At 43.1% G+C, this 27,573-nt stretch overlaps 2 protein-coding genes across 5 annotated transcripts; one reads left to right on the top strand and one right to left on the bottom strand.

The window, feature by feature from the left end:
* The first annotated feature begins 296 nt into the window (after positions 1-296).
* On the top strand, positions 297-5,544 carry rec114 (REC114 meiotic recombination protein). 2 transcript variants are annotated; one of them, XM_062470741.1, is made up of 6 exons: positions 300-824; positions 1,057-1,146; positions 2,481-2,564; positions 3,470-3,661; positions 4,391-4,465; positions 4,587-5,544. In XM_062470741.1, exons 1-6 carry the CDS (start codon positions 735-737, stop codon positions 4,749-4,751), a joined length of 696 nt encoding a protein of 231 aa, XP_062326725.1. In that variant the 5' UTR covers positions 300-734; the 3' UTR covers positions 4,752-5,544. The 2 variants fall into 2 exon arrangements, with proteins under 2 accessions (XP_062326726.1, XP_062326725.1); XM_062470742.1 differs by lacking the exon at positions 2,481-2,564 and having other exon boundaries at positions 297-824.
* Positions 4,985-26,324, bottom strand: nptnb (neuroplastin b). 3 transcript variants are annotated; one of them, XM_062470739.1, is made up of 9 exons: positions 25,753-26,324; positions 17,627-17,974; positions 13,396-13,588; positions 12,602-12,696; positions 9,776-9,909; positions 9,374-9,647; positions 6,374-6,395; positions 6,163-6,239; positions 4,985-6,021 (listed from the first exon to the last, which is right to left on the bottom strand). In XM_062470739.1, the coding sequence occupies exons 1-8, from the start codon at positions 25,826-25,828 to the stop codon at positions 6,179-6,181; spliced, it is 1,203 nt and encodes a 400-aa protein (XP_062326723.1). In that variant the 5' UTR covers positions 25,829-26,324; the 3' UTR covers positions 4,985-6,021; positions 6,163-6,178. The 3 variants fall into 3 exon arrangements, with proteins under 3 accessions (XP_062326723.1, XP_062326722.1, XP_062326724.1); XM_062470738.1 differs by having other exon boundaries at positions 4,985-6,057; positions 25,753-26,323; XM_062470740.1 differs by lacking the exon at positions 17,627-17,974 and having other exon boundaries at positions 4,985-6,057; positions 25,753-26,312.
* Between the last annotated feature and the right edge of the window lie 1,249 nt (positions 26,325-27,573).

Below are 27,573 nucleotides of genomic sequence, written 5' to 3' on the forward strand. Positions count from 1 at the left end.
CAATAAGACCGCTGCTGCTACACAAAAAAAAGGATGGCCTAATGAATGAAACGTGATTCCCTGTTTACCCTCAATCTTAACCTCTTTAATTTCAGAAACAACACCGAGGGAAATAATTATATTTGACAGTAAACACTGTTGCTGAAACCTGTCTCTGAACTGAACAATTTGGATTTTAGCTAGACTGAAACACAGCTTGTCTGTGATGTTTGCTACAGCATAATAAGTTAGTGCAGTTCGTTAAATCAGCTCTGGGCTGTCGGCGTACGCAACATAGCCTACACAACCCAGTATCAAAAAGTGTAGCCTAAGCAAGGGTTCGAAATTCCCTAAGAGACTCTTGGGGTCCCGGTCCCAAACATTTAACCTAAGAAACGATTTAGCTATCCGTATAGGCCTATCTTTTCCACGTTTTAAAATTGTATCAATAATTTAAGATTAGCCTACCTGATATTCACTCTTAAAAAGGCCAATATATCAAGCCCTGATGTGTTAGGCAACATCATGAAAATCATGTTGGAACTTGCAAAAAAGTAAAAGCCCCCCTCATTTCGTAGCCTACTTACCCATAGTCAGTTTTCTTGCAGTTAACTGATGAGGTTAGCAGCAGAGATAAAGTAGCCTATCACTAGCCCTCGCGCACCAAAATGTTTCCTCTCATTCCCGGGCTTTTTTATTTAAGGTAAATCAACAGCTAATATCAAGTCACACAGCTATTTTTGATTGCTTGTTTGATGGCTACGGCTCAGAAATCTATATGGAAGCTCAAACGCTTTGGACGTTTTTTGCCCGGATCCAAAGACATCTGTAAAAATCCTTGGAAGGCAAGTCTAAGTTAAGATCAAAATCCAATACTAATGCTACTATAGTATTCTGAAATTTCTAGCTAGCTTCTGTTCTCTACACAGTATGCAGCTACTTTGCTAAGTGACTAAGCTAGTCTAGCCTTTATTGTCTTCTCTCATTATGTGTCAATTAGCGAACAACAACTTTAAAAGTGTGTGAAAGAATAGTTAAATAAAAAAATAATTAAAATTTCACTGGTATGCTCCAAAGATGTTCGAGTCAAATGAAGGTGCAGACGAATTGATCCTCACTATTGTGGAATCTGGACACATGCTGGTATCACAGGGGCAAGAGCTTTTGGTAAGCAAATGCAGAAGCACATTGGCAATAAGGCACATTTAGACAGGTTGGTCAATGCCATAATCTATTTGATAATCTAACGAGTAAATGTAAGTGTTTCTTGTGAGAAAGATGCCAGAGTCCAAGTATCCCTGTGTTGGAATTGAGTTCTAGACATGTGTAATAGATGCTAACAGCACCAGGCCCACTTCTTAATTAGGATTAGTCAGGTATTTCAACACAAAGGCCAGGATGAGTTGCTGATGAGTGACTACACCCGTTGTTCCATCTACCATGCCACATTGCACGAGAGGAGTGGGCACAGCTGTACTGTAGAGCCATGGAACCTGCCCAGACAACAACTTTAATCAAGTCAGAGTGTGAAGTCCTTTGACTTGATAGGACAGCAGCTGCTGATAGATTGTCGCCTTACAATATTAATGCTCCTGAGCATTGTCTTTCTACTAGCTGTTGGCTGATGGGACGTCCGCCCCTTATGGGAAATATCCCTTAAATGTTAACGCATTTAAATAAAAAATGAAGCTGTATAGGTGCTGGTGGAGAGCAGGGCAATCATGTTCCTGCTCCGAAGACATAATAGGGGGGATTCTCTGAGAATTTGGATGGAAGAGGAGGATAAGGCTATAGAAAGCCTAACCCCAAACAAGCATCAGGAAATGACAAGAGTGAGTGTGCCAACTTGTTGTTAAACAAATGTCATGCAATTCTTGATATGATCATTTTCTTCTATGAAAAAATGTGTTGGTCTAATTCTCTCCTAATATCTCAGCGATGAGGGATATTCTAAGCTGTTCTGAATCTTGAAGCACCGTTACAAAATGCAGTGTTTATGTAAGAGAGTTGGTGCAAAGTCATTTCTTTCAGTGATGTGCAGCTTGAAAATATTGGTTCTGTATACTTAGTGAACCAACAACAGTTCAAAACTCCATTCAAATGCAAAAATGCTGATTCATGCAAGAGCCTGTCTACTTTTTTCATGAGAAACAAAGCCTCCATGGAAAAATCACAATCATAAAAATAGCTACAGTCATAATGATCTTAAGCGAAGGAACTGTATTTCACTTAATTACAAAATGTGAGATTGACCACTGCCTGTCTGCAGACGTGCTGATTAATGCTGTGCTTGGTGCCAAGGTTTCATTTTGTTCCTGAGGAAACAGAGCCCTCTGCAGACTTCATTATGTAATTTCAGGACTATTTTCTTCAGATGAAACCCTCTCCAATCGGCAGTTTGGTTCTCTGCTACGTTTGACACGAGTTGCAATGTGTCTATTTTACACATGCTTTATAGTACTTGCTGCCAGAATAACCTCTTTGCCTGTGTTTACTTTTAGGAGGGACTCTCCTTACTTAATTCCCCAAGCTTCCTCAAAGTACAACAAAAATCTGACACACTGTTATTCCGTGTGACTGTAAAGGTGAGAGTTGTGAAATATTTGACACATTTCTTTTCCATAAATGTTCTTGTAAAAGAAAAAAAAAAAAAATGCTCAACTAATAATAATAAGCTCTTTGTGAGGGACCTTCAGAAAATAACCTAAATATGTTTGTTATTGTTATGTTTATTACCCTTATTGTGCCACACCCAGTATGAACAGACTTTGCTACAAACAAACAATATGAGTTTACCACTACTTCAAAAGCATTGAAGTAGGTGTCATAGTACCCTTTTTAGAAATATGTACACTTTTTCCAGCGCCAACTTTTCTCTTTTCTGTTCATGGATAAGGAAGGAAGTGCTAGAAACAGTGATTTCATCACAACAGCACACCCTGTGGTGTTGCAGTATTGTTTCCCAAGATTATACACAGCCAAGAGTGTGGCACTGTGGCTTTTTTGGAAGGGTGGATTTGCTGAGACAACAGTGTAATTGGTAATTAAATGGCCTAGATTAAGTGGATCGGAGCCTGACATGAATTCTGAACAGTCTGGGCACCTATCGCCAGCTGTGAACAATGTTCCACCCGTTTCCTGCCAAGGGTCCGTCTGAAGTGAGATACATAGCCTGGCCTGACTAAGTGTTGTAGGACCTACTCCGATGTGTTGTAAAGTAAGCGGGATGTCATGCTTTGGGGTCTGGAGGTCAGGCATACATCTGAAGAGATGGGATATATTTGGGGTTATGGCACTGTCTGAGGTGTGTGTGTGTGTGTGTGTGTGTGTGTGTGTGTGTGTGTGTGTGTGTGTGTGTGTGTGTGTGTGTGTGTGTGTGTGTGTGTGAACGTGTGTATCTTCACTTGTGTGTGTTTGTGTGTGTGTGTGTGTGAACGTGTGTATCTTCACTTGTGTGTGTGTGTGTTTATACCTGCACCTTAACACGCAGGGGGAGAGTCGTCTGATGAGGATGCAGTTTGGTGGGAGCTGCAGAGCTGAGTCACTGGAGGAGTGTAGGAGTGCAGTGCTCAGACTGAAGGAGTACCTGCCCGTCAGTTCACAAGGGGGGGCTCCACCACCACTCAGTTACTCTCCAGCTCCCAATCAGACCCCCACAGAGACCACCACTCTTCATCAACAGGTAGCCCCATCTGCCACACAGGATTTCTCGAAAAATAACTCAATCAAACTGAAGCTGATGCTCCTAACTTTTTATTCTGGGAATATTGTGTTGGGTGTTTATATAAATATTTCATATTTACCCACTTTCCTCAGTTTACAAATTAAATAATTATTAAATGTATTATCTCAGTGCAGCAGTCAATACAAGACTATAACCTCTATTCTTGCTAAGATTAGTTCATGTATGCTTACCATAAAATGGTTTAGCTGAAGAGTGTCCTGTAGGTCTTCACTAGATGGTGCTATCTACAGCCGTGTCATCCACATCCGTACAGAGGTGGCATTGCTACCACACAGGCTCTTTGATGAATTATACATTAGGCGTAATTACAATAAGATGTGGAGTAATACACAGGATGAGATTAATCTTTCACCTTAGCACAAATAAACAAGAGAAATGAGGGATGGTTACAGCTTAGTGGTTAGAGATTAAGAGGTTGAAAGTTCAAATTACACCTGTACTTTACGTCATTGGATTAAAGTGTCTGCTAAATAAATGAAAGAATACATTAAGAAAACAAGTCTGCGTAAACGCCACACACTCACTGAAAGGGCTCGCTGTGAAGATGAAAGGTCTGTGATGGGAGAAATCTTTAAATTATTAATGGTGCTATTGATTCGTTTCTAAACCTCTGAAAAGCATTTCCCTCTAAAGTCACTGGCCTTCAGTTAAACCATGTGCCAACAGACCCTGGCAGGAGAAACGATGGGACTTGGGCCTGAAGTCACCCAGGGGTCACTGTCTGTCAAGCATCTAACCCAGGTATAAAATACAGATATATATTTGACTGGAAATTGAATGAGACAGTTTGTATAAAGCTCATTGTGTGCAGACTGCATTGCAGTTTAGATGTGATGACAATTAACAACCTGTGATGCCTTAGCACTTCCTGGGAGAGCGTGGTCTGTCTCTGCCCTTGCTGTACAACCACTGTGTCCTGCAACACGGGGAAATGGAGCCTTTCCTGCGCCTCTGCCTGCTTGACCCCAGCTTCCCTGCCTTTGTGGAGGAGGTGGAGGGAGAGCTTAGGAGATTGCTCCAGGACTGAGGAAGGCCAACAACAGCCAGAGGGAGATCGTTTGGCTCAATACACATGGTACCATGTTCTATGTGTGTGGGAGGGCAATGGGGAGTTGTATTGTTTTCCTTGCTAGTGATTCTGTGAATGTTCGCACATAGTAATCACCAAGGTGTAGGAGGAACTTTCAGAACTGCTCAGATATATTGTAATAAACAAGATAAGGATATTAATTTTTTTTGAAAACCAAAAGAAGCAAAGACTGATTTTTTTAGCTTTTTTTATTCTGAAAAAATTATTGGTCTCATATGTTTAATCGTGGCTATATACGTAGCTCCTCCATTCCCACCCTAATGTAGGTCCATTTGCACTGCAACACACATGGATACACTGTATTGATAGAGAGGATTCATGCAGCTACAGCAGTGCATTTTGCTATACCAGCTTCCAAGTGATCCCACAATATTAAAGCTTGACTGAGAAAAAACAAACTGCCTTCAATATATCTATATGAATACATATTGCATAGGATAATAGCCATGCTGTACAATTTCAGAAAATAAATGAATAAAAATGAATTAGATCATTTGGGAAATATAAAATTGATATTATTATAATATTTTTTTTTACAGATTTGCTATCATTTGAACACTCATACCGCAACATATACAAGACACCTAAGTTACTCTGGAAAAAAGAAAACACTTAATTGCCATTTTATTTAACTAGTTTGATACATAGTAGTAAATTTTTTTATCATTCTCAACTAAATACTGCCAGTCATCGAAGCCCTTGCTTCATCATAAATGTTCTGTTAAGAGTGAACTTCCCCTCACAAAAAAATTCTAACATAGTTAAATGACGATGATCTGTACAAAGTTCTTCAAGAATATAACAGTATTTTTCATTTAGGACGATTTCATTAAAAAACATAATTCATCTTGACGCAAAAATCCACACAAACATGAGGGAAAACAACAGAAAGGTCTATTCTGAGCATCCTATTGCGTAATAATCTTGCATGCATTTTACATGATATGTAATACAAAAAGGATCACCTCTTTGAGGACATGGTAAAATTAATAAAAGACATCAACAACACACTTAAAAAAATGTGTACACCTTCATGGTGGATTTAGTCATCTTCTCCCAGGAATCTTCTTGTAAGACTGAACAAGGCATGCTTAAGACAGCCATTTTGTTCGTTTCTGCCAGTGTTGTGCTGATATTATTGTTTCTCGTCACAAGAGGAGAAATATGTGCTTCATTAGAAATTGCCAGGTGCTCCCTCCTCTGATACCTTCATATGGTCAAGATATGCAGTTAGTCATCTCATCTGTGTATGGAAATAACAAGGAAGGTGTATGTATTAATATACATGCGTACAGTCATAACTCTCTGTAGACTGTCTTAGATCTCTAAGCTGGATCAGAATACTCACCACAGCAATTAGCATCTTATTTTAAATTCCTCTGGCGAACATTTTTGTCTTTGTGGTTGTTTGTTGAATTTGTTTTCCTGGTTTAAAAAGCAAACAATTCTTTAGTGACTATAGGATAAATAAACAGTTTATGCATTATGATGACTGTAAACATTTTTATATTTTACTGTAAATTTCCATTACACAAAATACCTAATTGCCAGACACTTACATTGGTCCAGCTGGTTCATCATCTACAGTAGGGAGAGAACATGGGACAAGTGTTAAAAGGGAAAATATTACATTAGATACATTACGACATATACAGTAGCATACAGTACAAATCAAGCACAATCCAGCTGTGCATTTTCACCATTCAATGTTTGCATTGATGATTGAACTGTTACACATGGAAAAGATTGTGTTTTATGTAGGAGTTATTTTGTGGAATAGCTTTTACAGTATTCATAGTGAGGTTCCATTGCATGTTTTTTTGTTCGCAGGGTATGGTAGTTATCTTGTCCAAACCATTTGGTGGATCTAGAAGCATACTCAAAGCAATCATATTTTATCATACTGTAGCACTTTGTATTCTGAGTTTATTCTGAGTGATTATTCAAAACGTTTCATACAACATTTGAAATTCAACATTTGAGTCTTCTGCTTTAGGGTAGTAACTTACAGACTTCCTCTATTATACCCTATTATTTCTATTCTGGACAGTATACATTACAGTCTACGCACAGGCAGTGCTTTCCCAATACATATAACTGTTGTATAACAATGCCAAAATACAAATGGCTTTGTTTTAGTACAATTAGTAAGTAAGAAGGCAGAGTTAGTAATTTAACCAAGATAAAAAATTAAGTAAAATGTCCACAGCGTGCAGTGTGAGAGAATGTTATGACGACTATGTAAAGACTAGTGACCAGTTCATAGACCCTGTTGTTTAAAAGGTGCCAAGGTGGCGTGAATTTTCTGTCATACATGTGAAAGAGCAAACAGGTCAGTATGCACACAGAGATCATTTCCATAGCATGCAGCTTGTATGTGGCCTCTGAGAGTAGCAGCATTCCCCAGCATTTAAATGGAGCAGGTATGGAGGTCACAGTGGGAGACAAGACGGCATGGCTGGGAGAAATTTGGGTTCAGCAGGGGCACATCTGTCAGTGCACCCCCTGTTACGGGCCCTCCCCTTCACTCCTGCACTACCACCTGAGATCTCGGCCACCCCCTGAGTGAACAGATATCTGCACTGCATGTGTATCTGATGTGCACTGCACATCGATGACCCTTATGCATCAGTGCATAAGGGTCATGACAACACACAACAAACACTTCTGCAGTGCACAGATTACTGAGGACCGCCAGCCTAATAGTCATTTCTGCAAATTAAAGCCCATTGCCTTTCTGTGTTGAGCAGTGTTTGACACGATTTAATTGACTCTTCAATTGTTGTTTTATTTAGTTGCTACCTCACCTAGCACATTTCAAATAATCAAATGCACAGTAAAAAAGGAAAGTACTTCATGGCCAAAATTCAAAACATTGGTCCAGAGCTCTGAAGTTAAAATCCTGATGAGCATTCAACCACAATTCTTCCATCAAGTTCATAATGTACGTCAAACCCATGAGAAGACCAGATGGGATCAGAGAGGCAGCATGAGGATGGCTGAGTGAGCACTGAGTCCTCACTTCTGATTTGAATGACATGAGAAAATCTAATCTACCTTAATCCTTCTCCTCTTGCCCTGTGTGTATATTTTAGACATCCCTTGTGGGATGTCATTTGATGTACTGTGATGTTTTAGGCAGTGGCGTGCATGTTATACAGGCTATCGAATTCAGACCGTGCTTAACATGTTCTTAAGCTTAAATAGTACGTTTTCCTTTTCTATCACAATTGAAAATAATAGCATTTTTATTTTGGTTTTTATAAAGATACTCCGATTAAAAGTAATGAAAGCTTGAGGGCAGTAAAATTGCAATGTTTTTACAGGCCTATTATTTTTTTTTTGTGAGTCGTGAGTTCAGATACTCGTGCAAAGCGTGCAAAACTGCATAGGCCCTTCACATGGAAATGAATGTGAGCGATGAATGTCACTTTTAACACGAGTTACTAAATGAAACCAACTGCATCAGAGAGACGATGTCCTGACATCAAGGTCTGAATGGGTTGTAGTAGGAACGGATAAAAGCTGATACTAAACATTCTCTAGAAGCATACATAATGTCTCACTTACCACCCATACAGACAACGATCCCATTTGGAAAGAGGAGGGGGGAGAAATAATAGTAAAAAGTAAAATGCATATGTTATGCCCAATTTGCTGGCTTAGGTGATGGATCCACTGGAGCAAACAGACCTTATGATAAAGATAACTCTTCTTGACTTGCACACTGTTTTTACAACTACAGTACATGGCTACTCTTTAAATTTTCATATGAAGTGAATTCACTTTTGAAGTGAATTCGATTACATTCAGTTACTGTACTATTACTATTTATTATATTTGACTACAGATTTACAGACAAGTGGCTCTCATAACAAAGATCTCACACAGACATGCCTTTTGGCTAAAATAAGATCTCAAACTAATCAATTATTGTTTTTAAACTAGGAAACAAAATGGTCCCTTGTTATAATCATTAGTGTGGCACAGCAATAGCAAACCCTGAAAGGTTAGCTGTGGACCCCCTCTTGATTTCCTAACGTGATGCTAGAAAGGTCATATTAGCATGCATCTAATATGTAGCAATGTCTCCTCCCCCTCGTTCCACGCTGGTCGAGTGTCGAGGGAGTATGTCCCACGATAGAGGTCAATGATTCACCACAAGTCTCCACTGCCAACGCAGCAGAGTTAAACCTCATGAATATTCACATCATGTTCACTAGCAACAGTGTAAATGTCTGCAGGATACATTCTGATTTAATCCATTTTCTGTTGACCTTACTTTCCAGCCCTTAATCAGATACCTGACTTGCTATTCCAGTCCTGATTTGGAGACCTCTTTTTCCAAGAGACAGTATTTTCAGGGGTGTTGATCCCTGTTTGAATTCCATGTTTGCGCCCCGGCTGATACTAATGTGGTCCATACCGTTGGCATACAGGTTTTGTAAATGTCAATTACTTGAAAAAGTACAACTTTAAAACCCTTTTCCACTAATTCATTGAAAGCTTTCAGTAGTACTGGTGCATCACTCATCTTAGCTAATGAGAGGTTGTCTTACCATCCATAACTTCATCTGGTCTCTTGCGTTTCTCATACACCACAATGATCACCACCAGAATGAGGATCTCCGCAAGCACGCCCAGGAAAGGCCAGAGTGGCGCTAGGTGACTGCGAACCCGCACGATGGAGGACACGGCCGTGGTGCCAATGACGTTGGTGGCATTGCACCGGTATTCACCGGGGTCCGTACTGATGTCCAAGTTGATTATATTCAGCTCTGTGTAGTTGTCCTTGTTGGTGACGAAAAATCTGCCAGATGAGTTGTCAAGATCCTAGAAAAAGATGAGCTTTATTTATCAGTTCAGCACAATTATTGCATTCCACGCATAAATCACAGTGTGCACATGTAATGCAGATGGGGATATAAATGTTGACAGAGTGTGAGAAAGTGGACACTTACCACATAAGCGCTTCCATCAAGTTTGAGCCACGTCCAGACTGGGTGGGGGTAACCTACAGATTTACAGTACAACAGAGCACTCTCCCCTTCGTTTTTGTTCTCACTCCTCTTGTGGCCTGTGATGTCTGGCGGAGCTGGAAAAAACAGAGTGAAATCCATGGAATTCTCACAGGGTCAAATATGGGTTGGAATCTAATAAATACAATGCAAAGGCATGCATTTTTGCCGAAGGCATAATTTCTCCTCAGCTTCCCCAAATACTACATCAGTACATCATATCAGATGACATGAACAGGCTTAAGGGACCTTTGTTAGATAGGGTAAGTAATATCTAAGATGTACATGAAAGTGTGTGCTGATATAATTATGGATTTGGGGAGATGGTTATGTAATTTTGCTGCTGGGCACTGACTTCCCTGGAGATGGACCAGAATGAATGCAAATCATCTTAGTGATTACCAGGGGAGACAAATTGAGCTGTTTTACTCGATAGCCAAGCTGTTATGAAGATAAAGCTCGTGTTTCGTTGGGGTTTAGTTCCAGACGCTGAGGTCTGAATGCACGTGTGTCAAACCGAGTCATCCAGCTGGAGGATTCAAAGGCGAGCGTTTGCAATCACAACACTTTCTCAAAAGGTGAAACTCACTGGTTTCAGACAAAATCCTCCGTTTAACTCGTCTGCAGTGTTGAGATAACTGCAACAGCCTTACACTAATCCTCAAAATTACGGTAATTCCTTCCATGCAATTAAGCAGGATCCGAGGGAGGCCTGGAGTGAACGTTTTCTGCTGCGCGTGTGGATGATAGGGCAGGAGTGGCCTGAGCTCCCTGTGACATCACTCAACTCTAATTATGGTGCACACGTGCTCTCTGAAAGTGGGAGGGGCCAACGTTTATCTCTGCCTGATCCCCGACACAGTACGATGCTTCTGACTGACAACACACAGATTGTCCTCTGAGTGGCGCTAAAACAGGCACCATCAGAGATTAGTGATTCCACTATGCAACTGATGGAAAATATCTCTCATTCTCAAAGTCAGAAATATTTGAGGGGGAGACACAGGTCATATTGCATGCAATAATTACCGTCATTTTTTTAAATTTTGATCTTATTCTTCTTAGTCACTGGGTTTGCTGAGAATTTGACAAAAAAAATATGTCTTATGGATTTAAGAATTACAGTACATGATAAAATATTGGTCTAAAAATGAGAAAATGTTTTAACAAATCTCAATCTCCCAGCATCTATAACCATTTTACTGCATTCATATTCTAGGGTTAACCCATGTAGAATAAATGCAAAAACGCAAATCTGAAGGTACACAAAATATTCTCAGGGCGGCAGCTTATCATCATGGACAATAAACTCCTGCCATTAGAAATGGAGGGACCGGATTCTGAGCCTTAATCCCACAGCAACACACAAGCCTCCATCTGTTGCCTCTGAGCCGTGTGCTGGAGGGATGGGAGTGCCAAGGACACTGTAGCTGGAGGGAACTCAGGGCACTGCTGCCAGGAGCATAGAGCAAGGCTGGCCTGGACTCCTCTACGAGGCCTCATGGTGGTGGACCAGGTACCCCTCCCCATACTAGGGCAAGGGCGAGTGGGTACTTTCTAAAAGATGTGCAATATGCATCTTTTCTCAGACAGACCATGAGGTAGACCACTGAAAGCATAGCAAATCACACAACATGCAATAGGATGTCTATCAAGATATTTTAAAAATCCCTATTCCTATCATACCAAAGGTAACTCAACATCTCATATCTTCAGCCTCTTTCAGTTACTGTGTAAAGGCATGCATCGTGACTAGAGCAGCCAGAGGCAACCACCCCGCCGGCCAGCAAGCTGCAGTTTGACTGAAGATGAGGTCTGTTATATCCTGACTAGCGGAAGCAGAGCACACGCGGTCATCACCCATGTTATGCAACCAGGCAGCGCTTAAGACAGACATGGCAAAATAGGCGGGGCATACTCAGTATGCACCGCAGCATTGCCATAACAAATTGGCTTAAACACTACGCACAGGCAAGCTCCTCTCTAACAGGGTTTCACAAGTCTGTCCTCTAAGTGAGAACTCCCCATCGTTGGCTGAGCTGTCAACTCTAATCTAACCAGTGTGGCGGATTCTCTGTTAGTCCACAGTTTCTTACACATCAATGAATATTAATGTGTTTTTAAATATGCAATTATCTTATCTTATACATTTCCATCTGCCAAGTTGATGTAATTGCATTATACTGACTGAATATTCTGAGAATAATTAATTACTGTCCTATCATATGATGTGTATTGAACAAGTACAGTTAAAATGATGGAAATTGTACTTAACACACAACCCTTATTAAAGTCATTGGTAATTGACGAAACAAAATCTAAATACTCTCATTTGCAAGGCTATGACTGGCATTATTATTAATAGCTTTCTGTTACGGTGCGGTCTAGCCTGTAGGTTACTACTGTATGTGAGGTGTGTGTGTGGCTGAGCGGTCTGGCCTTTCCTCTCTGTGGCATCCCAGAGTGACTGCCGCCTACAGATGGCCCCCTGGCACCCTGTCATCTCCACAGCACAGGCTGAATAAACATCTCACTGTTGCCTTCTCCGAGATACGGCTCGCTGCACGCAAACCGTTCATTGTAGCTGCTCTATCATTCATAACGCAGCTTTATCTTGGTTTGTGGGGAAATATGCCATGCGGGGTAATATAGAAAGTGTTTAACCTGAAGCTCTTTAGAGAAGCTTAATGCACAGTAACATTTTTGATGGATATGTCTCGAGATTTCGATTTCAATACAAAGTGAATTTGGACGTAGGTTGGGTCTTACCTTTCACTTCAATGGTGGCATTGGCGTTTGGCGCCAATTCAAACGTATAAACACACATGTACTCCCCGGCGTCATCTGCCCTTGGTTTTTTGATCCTGCAACAAATCACCACATTTTTGTTACCCTGCAACACCTGAATTTAAAACACTGCAGAATACATTCACTATCATTGGTCCCATAGAGCGACAAGGTCGATTAACATGTGAAAATTGATAACTGGAATGCATAAACGATAATGCCTGTCTCTCAATGTGCGTCAGTGCAACAGGCCTCCGACCACTCAGAAACAAACGTTGGCGTTCAGTTGTATTTCATGAGACAAGGCCGAGGGTTCTGAGGCTGTGATGTGAGGGCGCTGTGGCAGCGGCTACTCGCTGGGGTCAGACATTAGCGGTGTGCTGATGTAATGTGACAGGAAGTTGCCCGGCGGTCTCATCATGTGGCTGGGGAGAGGCTGAGGGACGTCTACGGGGGTGGCGGATGCTGGCTGGGTGCTCGCTCTGATGGCTGGGCCCTGTGAGGACTGGAGCTGTTAAAACGACTGTGTGTGTGTGTGTCGGTACTGGGTGTGCCAGGACTGTTTTTACCCTGGGCCCTGGGAACATGTCTATTATTTCCATCTTTGGGTTAGAAGTGAGGTTCCGGTTGAAGGTTTGTCTCAATTCAAGGTTGATATCCACTGACATGCACACAGTAGGACTGTAGCAAACATTACCATTGAGTCATGTTGACTGTACCGCTCGCGGCAAATGATCAGCTTTGGTACGGGAGTTCTTTCTCAGCTGCTGTCTCACCTGTACTCTGTGTTTTTCACCTTGCTCCTCGTATCTGCAATCTCAACACCGTTTTTCATCCAGAAGCTCTCGTGGTGGGTGTTGTGGGCGTTGGTCAAGTTACACAACACAGTGACGGGAATGGCGGAGGTGGAGGGGGTGCCATGAGGTGTGGGGGTCAAGACGATCTGGTCGGAGGAATTTATCTTTGGCTCTGAAACAGAGAGACAGCCACCCCTTATCACAGAACTGGGTCTCAACATTTAGCTAAACTCTTCCCTAGAGAGCTTAGCTGTGGGGGACCTGTGTGGGAGGGAGAGGGCATAAGAAGACAACACACACACACACACACAGACACACACAGAACAGTGCATACACCCACAAGGGGGATGAATTCCATAGCAAAGCATGCTGTAAATGTTGTATCCATTCAATATTTACTAATATGTCCTTGATTTGACCCTGTTCATGTTTTCTGGCAGATATAAATATGATATACGTTAACTATGTAGATAATGTTAGATTGTATTCTCTCCAGTCCCATGCACTTACATACCCACCTTCTCGTTTTTGGAGTGACACACGGGAGAATACATTTTCAACATGGGGAAAGAAGGGTTTAGAGGACGCAGGCCCAGAGCTGCTTAGTTGTAGGACACTCAGTCTCTGAACATTTGAAGACATCAAATCTATTAGAACACATGCAAAAACTCAACATTTCTGCAGCTCATATATCACCCAAATTAAAAAGCTATTTGCTTAACCAAAGTATTATTTAATCATTGTGTAAATTAGTGTTTAATTTAGTTTAGCAAAAAAATCTGATGTGACTGAAAATGCAAACGAGATATGTCATACATGAAGTGTGCCACTTTATTCAAGCCATGGATAATGGAGATTTCTAGCTCTAGTTATAGAGCTATCTGCGTAGGTCAGAGATGATAGATAATCGTATTGGCGTGAAAGGCTTATGTGAGTCATGGCAATAAGGAGGTTTAAGGCGATAAACAACATCAAAGCATATGTGTTTTATAATGAAGCACACAGCTACTACTGTAGTATTTGCCTGTAACGTTTGACCTCAGGCATATAGGCAGAAATAACATGTTTATCATCATTATCATCTAAGCACAACGTAATATCGTACAATACAAGCACTCGTACCATACAGGACTAAACCTTTATGAAAAGAATATTGGGATTATTTAAAAATAATGGAGATGAACCTGTTTAAATTATTTGAAAATATCAGTAACCATTAAAAGTATACATAAAATATTTCTGAATATACACATCTACTGCTGCCTGTACTCTAACCTTTCCAACCTCACACCTAGCTTGCCTCCACTTGTAACCTGGTGTGACCTAGTGTGCTATTTAACACTGTCAGGGAGGGTCCATCTCAAGGACATTCAGGGAGGCAGGATGTGTCACCAGAGCACAGACAGGAAGTATATTTCGCCCCCATCTCTCTCTCTCTCTCTCTCTCTCTCTCTCTCTCTCTCTCTCTCTCTCTCTCTCTCTCTCTCTCTCTCTCTCTCTCTCTCTCTCTCTCTCTCTCTCTCTCTCTCTCTCTCTCCTTTCCTCCCCACGCTTAACCTCTCCTCACTGCCTGGAGTAGTACAGAGGAAGCTCCTCCAACCCTCCCCCTCCAGGGCGGGGCAGCCATGGCAACCATAGAACCCCAGAGGGGAGGAGCAGGGAGGAGGAGCGTAAGCATCTTCCTATTGGCTGCTGCTACTGCCACTACTACAGCGTAGTAAAGGATATGGAGAGTGGGAGGGGGATGGGAGAGAGGGAGGGTCACTAGGGCCTGGCGAGTGGCTTCTATTAGCATTCATGGCACCTTCTCCTGCAGTTCTGTATACCCAATAGCCAGAGGGATCTCTCTCTCTTTCTTCCTCTCTCTTAACCTCTCTTTCTCTCTCTCTCGCCCTCTCTCTTGTCATCTCTCTCTCTCTCTACTAGGCAGACCAGTTGGCCCACATATTGGGAGTATCCTGAGAATATGGACAGAAACAATTTGTAGAAAAGAGCATCAGACAAATAAGGCACAGTGGTCCCCAGGAGCTTTACCACAGAAGGTCATTTGTAGGACACCTGCTTAAAGGAGGACAAAAATCAATGAAGCTTTGTCATGCGCACACTTGTGAGTTGTGACACACTTGGCCACGGCTGTATTTGGGATAGTAAAGTCATCGGATCACAGACACTGTAACCACCTATCATCACATTATAGTACATCCCTGACTGACCTACATGAACCCCTCTTAAACACTGAGACAGTAATTGCTCCATCGTGCTGGCATAAAGAGGATGTTTGGCCACAGAAGCGTAATCGCTAAGCCAATCATTCTTCAGCTCACATTAAAGTGAACAGCTTCTTTAACTGAGGTGGGGGAGGGCACATAAGAAAACCCTTACTGGGGCTGTGTGTAGCTAGGTGGGTGCTAGGCTTGAGGTTTACGGGGGCAAGGAAGATTTCCTAGAAATACCGCATGGGAAGTGTCAATCAGTTGCAAAACAATTAAACAACTCTTCAGCCTGCACATGATTAAATGCCTGTGAATTAAACCAGCGGTAGATCTATTCACGGTCACAAACTTAAATGAGCAAGAAAGCTAAAACAAGACATAGCACATACTAGATCGGATTCCTCATGTACAAACTATACACAGACGCTTCTAACGGTGCAGAATGTATAGCCTGTTATATACATGTAATGACACAGACATACAGACATATTACATGTATATAAGAAGAACAATAATGCTCAGTAATGACAGAATATGTAAGATGACAAGAGGTCAGTATAAATACTATGTGCACACATTTTTGTGGGCGCTTTTAATGCATGATGTTATTTTCACTAATTGAACTGCTTGATGTTAGGGGGGAAATGATGGGTACAGGAAGTGTACATTGACTTGTCTTGAAGAGTTTGAGTCACTGCTTGAGCAGCTCTTGAGGTGATCTGTGCTTAAAAGTGCAGATTATGCAGTGTGGAGCATTGTACAGCCAACACATGCCATTTGATAGTGCTTGGGAAAGCACGGCGAACACGGCAGTACAACAGACAGATCAGTAGCTAATGCACAGGAGCAGGCTCCCCTAACCCTTACTGAGAGGCTGCTTGGGAGGGGCTACACTCCACACATCCCTGTGCTCCAATGGGCAGAGTGATAAAGCGTGCCCAAATGAGCAGAGTCCAGCTGACATACAGTGTGATCGAAACGTTTGGATGCGTACAGCAGAGGAAGAAGGAGGGGAGTAGCAGGATATAATGTCATTACTGATTCACAGTCAAACACTTAAAACATGGCTAAGAAGGCACAAGGTGCTACAGTACGCAGGTCCGAGAGACAGTGAGACTCTGCTGCACAAAGGAAACCTCCAAGAAGGACAAAGACACCGAGGACCATTACTGGGCCTGATCCTTCAGTGGAGTACCCCATACAAATATAAAGACCATAACTGATATTTGCTTTGATATGAGTTTAACTCCGGGGGTACTCTGTATACCTGGTTGGCTCCTTCCTTGTGTCTTCTTACATTTCCCATCAGCACCCTCTTTCCCAGAATGAGATGCACAAAAAAAGCGGCACGACTTCAAAGCGCCGCAAGGCCTAGGCTATGAGCCACAGACAGGGCCGTGATATGTCAGGCTTTGAAGTAAATAAAAGCACCCACTCAACGCGACAGAAGTTCAACAGAAAGGGGGAAAGACATAACAACTGATAACAAACATCAATCACAAATCAAACCGGTTATAAATGGTGGTGTAGAAAGAGAGAAGGGGTAGGTAGACAGAGACTAGGGTGGGGGTGGTTCTGGGTTTGTAGTCATCTAGGGTACAACAAGGCATTCAGAGGAAGTTCTGGACAGGCAGGCAGCGTACTGTACTCAGAGAGTCCTCTAACTCTGCTGGGGACAGGACAAGAAACACTGAGGAACTACTTATCCAAATCCAAATAATAGAATCAAAAAACACAAAAAGGCAGCAATCACACATGAGATTGTGAGAGGAAAGAAAAGTACAACTTCCTCCCAACAGAAAGAAAATTGTAAACCAAACAGTCTTGAAAACGGACAATTAACAAGAAAGTGGTTGGTGTTTTATTTCTGTCTGGCCATTGACAGCTTTGGTAGAGCTGGATTCACGCACGACAGGGGTATTTACGGAGTGAGGTCGGGGTGCGGGGACTGTAAGTTTGTGTCACCATCTAGTTACTACAGGACATAGACCACTCACTCTGCAGCACGGTAATGGTGGCCTGGGCACGGATCCAGGTGATGGCGGGGTTTTGGCGCAGGTCGTTGCGCCGCGGGTCGTTGCTGGCCCGGCACTCGTAGGTCCCAGAGTCCTCCAACGTGAGGCGCGTGATGCCCAGCACGCTCACGCCGTTGGCACCGTAGGCTGTGTTGATGGACACGCGACGCTTGCGAGCGCCTTCCCAGAGCTGCTTGAAGGAGTCGACGCGGTTGATCTCGGCATACCACCACTGGATCTCCGGGGTGGGGTTACCGACCACATCGCAGTACAGCTCAAAGGTGTCCCCTGTGAGCTTTGTCTCAGACATGGGCGACTTCACAAACCCAGCTGGAGAGGAAAAGTGTGTTGGGGTGGCAAGGGGAAGGAGAGGGGGTAGAAGAGGGGTTAGAGTGGAGAGAGGATGGAGAGGCCAAGGAAAGGCAAAAAGACGAAATTGAAGGGATCAAGGGACAAGGAAAAGAAAAAGAGGATGATTAAAGAAAAACAAGAAGAAGCTAAAGACAAAGCATAATTGGGTGGAAGAATTGTTGACTTTAAGAAAAGGCAGAATCAAAAAGTTAACAGATTAGATGAGAAACAGGTTAATGGCCCTCGAAACCCAATGTTGTTAATGCAGCTCTTTATCAGTCCCCTGGCCCCACTTAGGAACACATGACCTTCAGCCGAGGTCATAAACCCCTAGTCCAAACCCATGACACCACGCAGAGAGAAAGTCCCACTGACCTTTGCCATCCCACCACACTTCAAGCATAATTGTTCCATCAATAGGTCTAACCTTCAAAGCTACATTTAACGTTCTTCTTCAGGACTGCAATGTTGTTTTCTTCTTCCTGAGAAAGTTCTATATTGTTTTCGCCGAGTTTCAAGCTCAAAATTGAATAGATAATGGTATACTAGATAATGGTATACTAATTGATACAATTAGTATTTACCATTATCCATTCAATTTTGAGTTGCAAGAATTAATATCCTCTTCCCAGCTAACAAAATGAAGTTCAAGAAACGTACATTTGTAACATTCCCTAACGTCTTACAGAGGTACTGAATGTCACAGCCTGTTTGGGACATTATAGATACATTCCTAACATTCCCCGTTTACAGATTAAGAATGTACCTACAATGTACCTATACTGTCCCGAAAAGACAACAGTTTACAGTGTTAGTTTACCCATTTGGGATTGGTTTCAAACTTCAGCAAAAATGATTATATGAAAAAGCTAGTAGTTTGAGCCACATTCCAGTACAGAAAAAAAATATTGACGCAGAGAGTTTTAGATAGTTTACAAGAGTAAAATCTCTGGAACGAGCCAGGTACCAAATTGGAATATGCAATACCACCAAGATCCACCAGGACCTTTGCTTCAAGCTGAGGAGCGAGGGGTAGGGTCTTGGTGTCAAAGAAGAAAGAGGATAGGAAGTCGTGAGCAATGAGCAGCTGAGACACTTTTCTTCATCTGTCTTTTTTTCTCCATCTCTGTCTGTCTGACTCTGTCTCACTCTCCGCCTTTCAAGATGAAATGCACCATAAGGGTCGTAGAGGTCATCGGATGTGCTTCCTTCTGCTTAAATTAGGACTGAAATATGCATGTACAAGCACGCGCCGCTCACTGTAACAAGGCGCCAAACAAGGCCATCTCTGTCTGAGAAAAAGAGTCAGTGTCCAAATTCATTTGGGGGTAAGAAGAAACAGCCTCACACATGAATGTAATACTGCTTTCTAACAGACAAACTGCATCTATGTGTGTCTTCTCTCTCCGGCATCCTCAGAAAGGAGGTCAGTCGCGGCTGAGCTCGACTTAAAGGTCAATGTATCATCATCATCGGGCTGAGCGCCCGGCTGTGTGTGATCGTCCTCTCATTACCTGAATCATGCTAGCCATCCACATCAGTGGTCATTCCCCCACTCCACATGGCCATAGACCTCCATCACATGGTCTTAATGAACCTCAGCTAATGTCAAGTGACCCGGAACACGGGTCTTACTGTGCAACCTTGGCGTTCCACACCACGTGTCCCTGGATGAATCACAGGAAGACTACGCCCCTGAAATCCCAACTCTGGTCTGCTTACACTGAAGGCAAGTGGAGAGGCTAGAATTCATATGGTGTCTTAATGGGACAAATAAAAATGAAGACCCACACTTACAAAACAAATTTATTAAAACCCACATGCACAGATTACTGTAATCTGAATTTTGTGGGCCGCCTGCAGGTATAAACAAAATAATTGTATACAATTTTCTTGGGATTCTTCTGACACCTCAGTGTATATCTCCTCAACAGGCCTAGCCTCCCCCAACCTGCCAAACCTGCTGACCTGCAATGTATCATCAGCAAATAGGCTTGTAGTGGTGGTACTGGTTCTTGTGGTGGGATAATTGTGGTGGGGGTTTTACAACGATTACGACACCTGCAACTCTAGATGGTAGCAATCAAAGCATTGTTATAAATAATATATATGGTGCAAACATCTAAATATTATTTTGATGTTTGCATTACAGTGTACTAAAACGTCTGAGAAATAAACTATAGTCAGTGTTGATTCTTCTATACTTGGGTGTTACAAAGCTGTTAATGCCGGTTTATTTCTTTTTTTCTGTCAGTTCAAACAAGCCAGCTTGAAGAAGACACAGCTGACTCATTTCCTCTGAAGTTATGAGGGTTACTGTTTACACAGCATCAAGCCAGCATGCTATGTGCTCCTCTGGAGACCATTGCGCTAGCTGCTAGCACCTTCCAGAAAAACATCAATTTACAAAACGATACACGGGTGGTGATCGAAACAGACAAGTGCTGCTAATAAAAAAATATTCAAGCCAGAAAAAAGGTTTCGGTCCAATTCACACCCGCTATCCTTACGAGAAAATACCCTGTTTTAAAAAAACATTTCTGTTAAAGGTTACTTTACAAGATTTGTCAACGTGGAGTCACCAAGTTGAATATTTTTAAGCAAGTGCCTTCTTTTTTTTTCTCTGTGAGGGTCAGACTATCCTATCTTCAGAGGGTGGTTCAGTCCTGTCTTTGCAGTCCTGTTTTTGTGCCAGGAGATGGCTCAAAGAATGTCAGGCCTCACTTCACCAGTCGCCTCCTCTCTCCTCGCCTGGAGCCCAGAGATGTGCAGAGTAATTAGTGTTTGTGTCTTTCACTGGGAACATCTGGGCCCATCAAGCTCCCCATCACCCCCCCCCCCCCCCCCCGAACCTGAGCCTGCCCGCCCACATGGCTAAATCTGCCACCTCCTGGAGCATCGGCAGAGATCAAAGAACTGGACTGAGAAAAATCCACTCTGTTTTTTAGACGCACTCTTTCACAGGGGTAACTTGGATGGGGAACATTCTTGGAGGTGGACATTGTTTAAATGTGATGACACAACACATGGCAGTATGTCTGCAACCCTGCATGGGGAGTCCTTCAGTGTGGCATCATGAAGAACCACAACACATGCTTTAGCAGCGCAGGTGTCATACAACGTATAGTCTGTAATTGTGTGTGTGTGTGTCTGTGGCTGTCACATGTGCGCCCTACAGAGTGAGGTGGGGGAGGAACCCCTGAGGACTGAGCCCTGCACCATACCACAGCCAGCCTGTGTTTGTGCATGCTTATGTACGTGAGTCAGTCGCCTACAACCTGCCTCCAGGTCTCCAGTCCCACATACACACACACGCACATACATACACACACACACATACACACACAGACAGCTTGAAAGAAAACCTCAGGGGCCACTGCACTAGTTACTTGCTGGGCATTTATTCCTGTTTGGTCTAGAATCTCCTGCACGCGTACTCACTTTTCATTACAGTAGCTTCGCATTGGGAAAGAAAAAGTAGTCTATGTCGAAAAACATGGCTTAAGATTTAGAGCCTGTGCCACCACTAAAATCTGAAATTTATCATATTAAAATCTTACAAAAATGTATAATATTTAAATGGCAATTATATACAGTACAGTCAAGGTTCTGTAAGGGATGCATCCATACTGTAAGTGTGCACCCTGGAAGAACCAATCCTTTCCATCCTTGTGAAAGGTGTAATACCTGGCTGAGAGCCAAGAAATTCACAAACCAAGGCAGTAGTAAATGATTCATCGGTGTGGGTTGAATGATTGTGCATCTCAATAAATGTGCGAGTGGATTTGAACAAATCAACAGTAAACCCACAGTAGACTCCTACAGTAGACTCCTACAGTAGACTCCTACAGTAGACTCCCACAGTAGACTCCTACAGTAGACTCCTACAGTAGACTCCCACAGTAGACTCCTACAGTAGGCTCCTACAGTAGACTCCAACAGTAGACTCCTACAGTAGACTCCTACAGTAGACTCCTACAGTAACCTCCTTAGATGTTACTCTCAAACCAGTGGTTAGCTCCAAGCACAGCAAACCACTAACTCCAACAAGGAGACTAGGTGACCTCTGCCATCCAAGTGTAAACACGATGGACTGTCAGAGTCACAGCTATTTAATGAGATTTAAATCCCCAAACCCCCCCCTCGAACCCCCCTCCTCCCGACCATCCCTAGCTGTAGTACGCTAATCCCACCCCCCACCCCTCCAACACACACTCACACACACACACACTACCAGCACACATCGCTCCCTGATTAACCCTTTCAGAGGTCACAGCGTCCGCCAATGTTGCTCTGTCTGTGCAGTAGCAGCAGCGTTTAACTGGACCACAGGGCTGACAGTCAACCCCGTCACCAGAACAGCATATGACAATTCTCAAATCAGGGAAGCCACTGCTCCGGCTGCCTGCTCCGACGACATCCACACATAAAGCACCACCCACACAATCCTCCTATTTCATGAGAATAACGATCTCACTCGCACTACACTCCATACCCCAAATAAAATGCAGTATGCCTATAACATAACGCAAAAGATGACTATAAAGTTGTACGTTGCAAATGGCAATCCCAAACCAAATCCTTAGGGTAAGGATGTACTCTTGTATTAAAGGGGTGTCTGTGTGGGTACCAGCATCCCGCCTGCTTGTGCCAGTATGCCAGTGCTGACTCTGGGATGCTGCCCTCACCAGTGCAGCATGTCTCTTGTTTCACAGTAGGCTAGCATGACTCAGTGGAGGAGCTGGCTTCAGTCCGACAGCATATTTTTCAGGTCTCACAGATATATCCTTTACACACAACACAGACAGTAATACAAGTAATGGCCGTGCAGTTTCCCCATCCTGTATTATGGAGTCACGGTGTATTGATTGAACGGTAGGGTCATTTACAGAGGGTGGTATTTTTTTTACATGCTATGCTGTAGGTCTCTATTGATAACATTGGCCTAGTACAGCTGTGATGGTGGTTCATCTAGGGGCTGTCAGGGTAGACTGTCAGTGTATGGTCCTGAAGAATGCATTAATAACACTTCCACCACCATGAGACACTCTACAGTAAAAGGGCAGTTAGGTAATTTTTCCGGATAAAATTAGCATCTATTGTTTTGATTTTTAAAGGCAGCTGTAGTTTTTTGGCACTCCAGTCATTCTTGCGTTGCCACCGGCAAACGGGAGCTCATCATCACCCTTCTAATGATCTACATTCAGAGGCGAATCCACTCCCAACAGCAAGTGTTATTATGACAGAGGGAGCGTTCAACTCCTACCAGATCAGCTGGTACAGTAAATGGCTCATTCAGATGGGAGGAGGCTTGAGATTATGCACGTTGCAGCACCCCCCCCCACCTCCCTCCCCTACCTCCCCCCACCCACATCCGTAGTTAGTTTCCCCAGGTTAAGCCCCCTCATACTGTACCTCTCATGCATAAAGAACTCAGTCCGTTCACGGGGGGAGCCTGAATACTTGACTAGCTTCCAGAGAGGCCGTGCAACCAGGCCCAAGGATGCTCTCCATTAAGAGTTAATGGATTCACTTTCACAAAAGGAGCGTTAAAGCCACAGTTCGCCGCACGCCGTGTCTCCGTGCTATAAATAGAACTTGGCCGAGCGGCACAGCGGACCCTCGCTATTTACAGTCCTTCAGATATTTGTTGCTGAATCCAGCCATCTACCGCATGTCCCCCCCTCCTCCCCCCATCCCCTCACCTTCCTACCCACCCACACACACACTCTAACCTCCACCCCCAGCGCAGGGGAACGAGAACGGCTCCCTCTGCTTCACACACGCCTTGATTACATCTCACACTCTGAGTACCATCGTCTCCTCGTCATCTCGTCAGAAATATCGCTGATGAAATCAAAAGAGCTGCCGCTACTCACACTGAATCAGGGCTATGTGTTGCGGGGAGGAGGGGAGGAGGGGAGGAGATGTACAGTGTGTTTACTACTGATAGTGTGCCATACGGCTAAGCCCTGTCAAACACATCAACACTATAATAAAGCAGCTATCTGGCTGCATCGTGTCCATTTATTTCATATATAATAATAAAAAAAAAACAATTTTACTGGCCCTCTATCACTAGGTTTGACCGTTTTTAAATCTATTAACTCTCCCTTTAGAGATAGAACCCTTTTTACTGCTGTTATCCTCTTCGTTGTCAGGCTGGGCTTTCCAGACAAAGAGCCTGGCAGGGTGGCACCAATCTGTCTCCCAGTACCTCCAGGGAGCTTGAGCACAGCCCTGTGTGTTTGCAGCCCCCCCCCTCCCCCCCAGCCAGGGGGCACATGAGGGGGCACACGCGCCAGGCCCCCCAATTTGGCTCTAGCAAACAATGGACAAGAGCTTACCTTGGCATTTGACTTTCCAGCCCTTCAAAGCATATCCGCCTATGCAGGGGCATAACTTCCACCATGGGACTAGTGTGTGCTAAAGTATGAGTGTAGAGTTAAATTAGACTGATAATGTATTACAATGTTGCCAGTGTCCTATATTGGTCAAATGATGTTGGTTGCTCTGGTAGAACGAGTGCTGTGTTCAGTACTAGGTGATGACAGGGAAATACTGTATCAGGACAGCAAGGGTGATTGTCACACACTAGGATGGGAGACTAAATGCATTTTTCCTATGCAATTATGTTTGTAATGAACTCAGAGATAGAAGACATCTTTAATTCCTAAATATGCAAGGACACAAACACATCATTCTTCAGATTGTGTGTGGATGCCAGTTTTTAACAGGTTTTGTGTGAAGTGAGGGTATACACTCAGTTATGGTACACCTGTGTCATGAACTTGAGTAAGAAGTGGAATCACTTCAGAATCCTATTACATTTGGATAACAATACTTTATGACTTGACGTGATAGCTACGGCTTATCTTGCGTTTTCTATGACTGCATTATGTAATAGAATTTTGACTCCACTGAGACAACTAAAGAGATCAGCCTAAATATGCCCTGAAAACGAACGATGTATTTTGGAGTAGGGAAGATTGTATTTGAATGCCTAAATATTAACAGTTTGCCTACACACATGATATCAACTCTCTCTATCGCGCACACACACCTGCGCGCCTACGCTCGCTCGCTCGCGCGCACACACGCACGCACACACGCACACACACACACTCACACACACACACACACACACTCACACACACACGAGTAGTGTTTCTCGTTTGACAGCTTCTTTAACTACCTGTCTCAGATAGGCTATGTCTGCTTTCCCAGCAACATAGTGTAAACAGCACAACCTGAGACAACAGGAGACACCGAGGTATGAGCATAAAATAGTAAGGGATGCACTTCCGTCTATAAATAGCATTATATGCAGACAAATAAAACCCAATGTATCCATTAATTACTCAGCTGCGACAATAACAAAGCCGAACGTGTCGTTTCATTAGAATAAGTAAAAACGTCATAGGGAACCACCACAGTATTGTGTTTTTAGAGGCGCTCATTCAGTTACGTTTCACTCCCCCACACTAAAAGCCAGGATTGGCAAATGGTCACGGAAAATATGAACACTCTAAATACTGAGACGATCCGAGTTATATAAACAGATTTGTTAAAACACTGTTTGCGATGCGTAAATGCGCCATGCCCCATACAATCTGATATGGTGAATTGTCAAAGACGCCCTATCTTCCTATCTTTCGAGCCATGTCTCCGAGTGTCAAGTGTTTTCTTGAAACGACAAGTGACTGTGCTCCTAACTTCGATCGCCTATACAATTATGGACAGATCTTGATTCTTACCGTTCTGAGATGAGACATATTGCAACATCAAGTTTCCAAAAAGGACCACCGCCAGCATTACTGCGTTGGGATGCATTCTTAGGGTTCGATGGGAGTACCCGGGTTTGGGCAGGACGAATATGGGAGGAGATATGTTGATCGCGGGATTTACAGAGATATTTTCTAAACATACATAGCAGATTGGAAGCGCGGAGTTCTTTCTAATGGTCAATGAAGGCGAAAAACGTCCTCCTTAAAAAAAAGACGTTTTAAAGACACGACGGGTTTGGTCCGGGTCCAGCCAGCGGCTCACGGATGCCGATGTAGGACCATTGGCTGATACGACTCCTTCATTGGATTGCGGAGGAAAGGTCTTTCGATGTCAGTGAGAAAGAGCGTCCACGGTTGTAGTTCTGAGGGATCAGAGATGCGCAGAACGATGCGCACTGACGCTAAGCGAACCGAGGCCTGTGATGAAAATAAATGTGCGCAAATAAAAGAAACACGTAGCGAGTGGAGACGGGTGCATCCCTGCAGCCGCTAATTATGTATTAAAAGACAACTGTTGTCGCAAATAACAGCCAGCGCAAACATGATTTTAGATAGAGTCGCACCTCAAATGTATCGGAGGCTACACCACAGTCGGTGCTCTCACGCAGGCACCCACGCACATACGCACTAACGCACAGAGTTTATAATGCCAAGAAAATTGTAGGGGTTCCCCCTATTCTTTACATGTAAAAGGAAAGATTTTGCACAAACCGAAATATACCCATCCATTGTTCCAATTCCACACGTTGTATTGAATATTGAGTCAGTAGATTATGCTGGCAAGACCAATACTGTTATTACATTGTAATTATATGAAAGAAATGTACATGAATAGTGGTTTGCGTCTGAATATTACGACCAATCAAGAATGCCTCAACCCCAGTTTATCTATAACTCATCAAGTCATTATCATTCTTTATCTTCCCCAAATCTCATAGCGCATTCCAGGAGCCTGTCCATCCATCTGTATTTAACAGAGGGAGAGCTCTTGCTTTAGAAGCTCAGTTGTCAGTTAAAGGTGCTATCACAGCAAACAAGCAGCATTTACTAAGGATTGTCTTTCAGACGCTAAAAAGACCCCAACATGGCCTCCAGGAATGCCGGCTTTTATCGAGCTTTGTGCTTCTATGTTACATTAAGGACCTCATGTGGCTGATAATGGTATTGGTCAATCCATCAGCCTCACGAATAGTACTGTATGAAGTGAGCACCAAAAATACTCAACACTGGGACGTTTTGTTATCATTTTGATTCTGTCGTCCAGCACTTATGATTACATTTTATGACTAACCTATTTTAACATTCTAGTAGCTGTTGTTCAAAGTCCTTCATTTTATGTCACTTATTTGTTGAACATACTCCACAGCTATTATTTATTTGGCAGGGATTGAAGTACATGCTTTAGACAGCTGTCGATATCTACTCTTCATTTGGGACTGTGTGTTTGGAAACAGTTTGTTGTTGGTGTGATAAATTATTATTAGAATGGATTTTTTGGGGGGAGCACTTTTTTTGCTCTCTGTATGTTGGGTGTTGAATCACGTCAAAGGCTTAGAATCCCATTTCAAGGCTAGACTCACAGGCCTGTCCATGTTTTGAATGCCTGGCAATACTGTTACCATCGGGTGATTTTTACAGTATTTTAGTAACTGCTACTATGCCCATAACATCCACTGCACTGTGGGATTTTTGGCATTGGAGGATAATTGTAAATGACTTGTCACCTCACCCAATAGCAGGACAAAGTTGACTTCCCTCCACTTTACTCCCCTCCCTCCAGTTTGTCCATGG

The sequence above is a fragment of the Osmerus eperlanus genome, chromosome 10 (genome assembly GCF_963692335.1).
Source record: "Osmerus eperlanus chromosome 10, fOsmEpe2.1, whole genome shotgun sequence".
NCBI lineage: Eukaryota > Metazoa > Chordata > Actinopteri > Osmeriformes > Osmeridae > Osmerus > Osmerus eperlanus.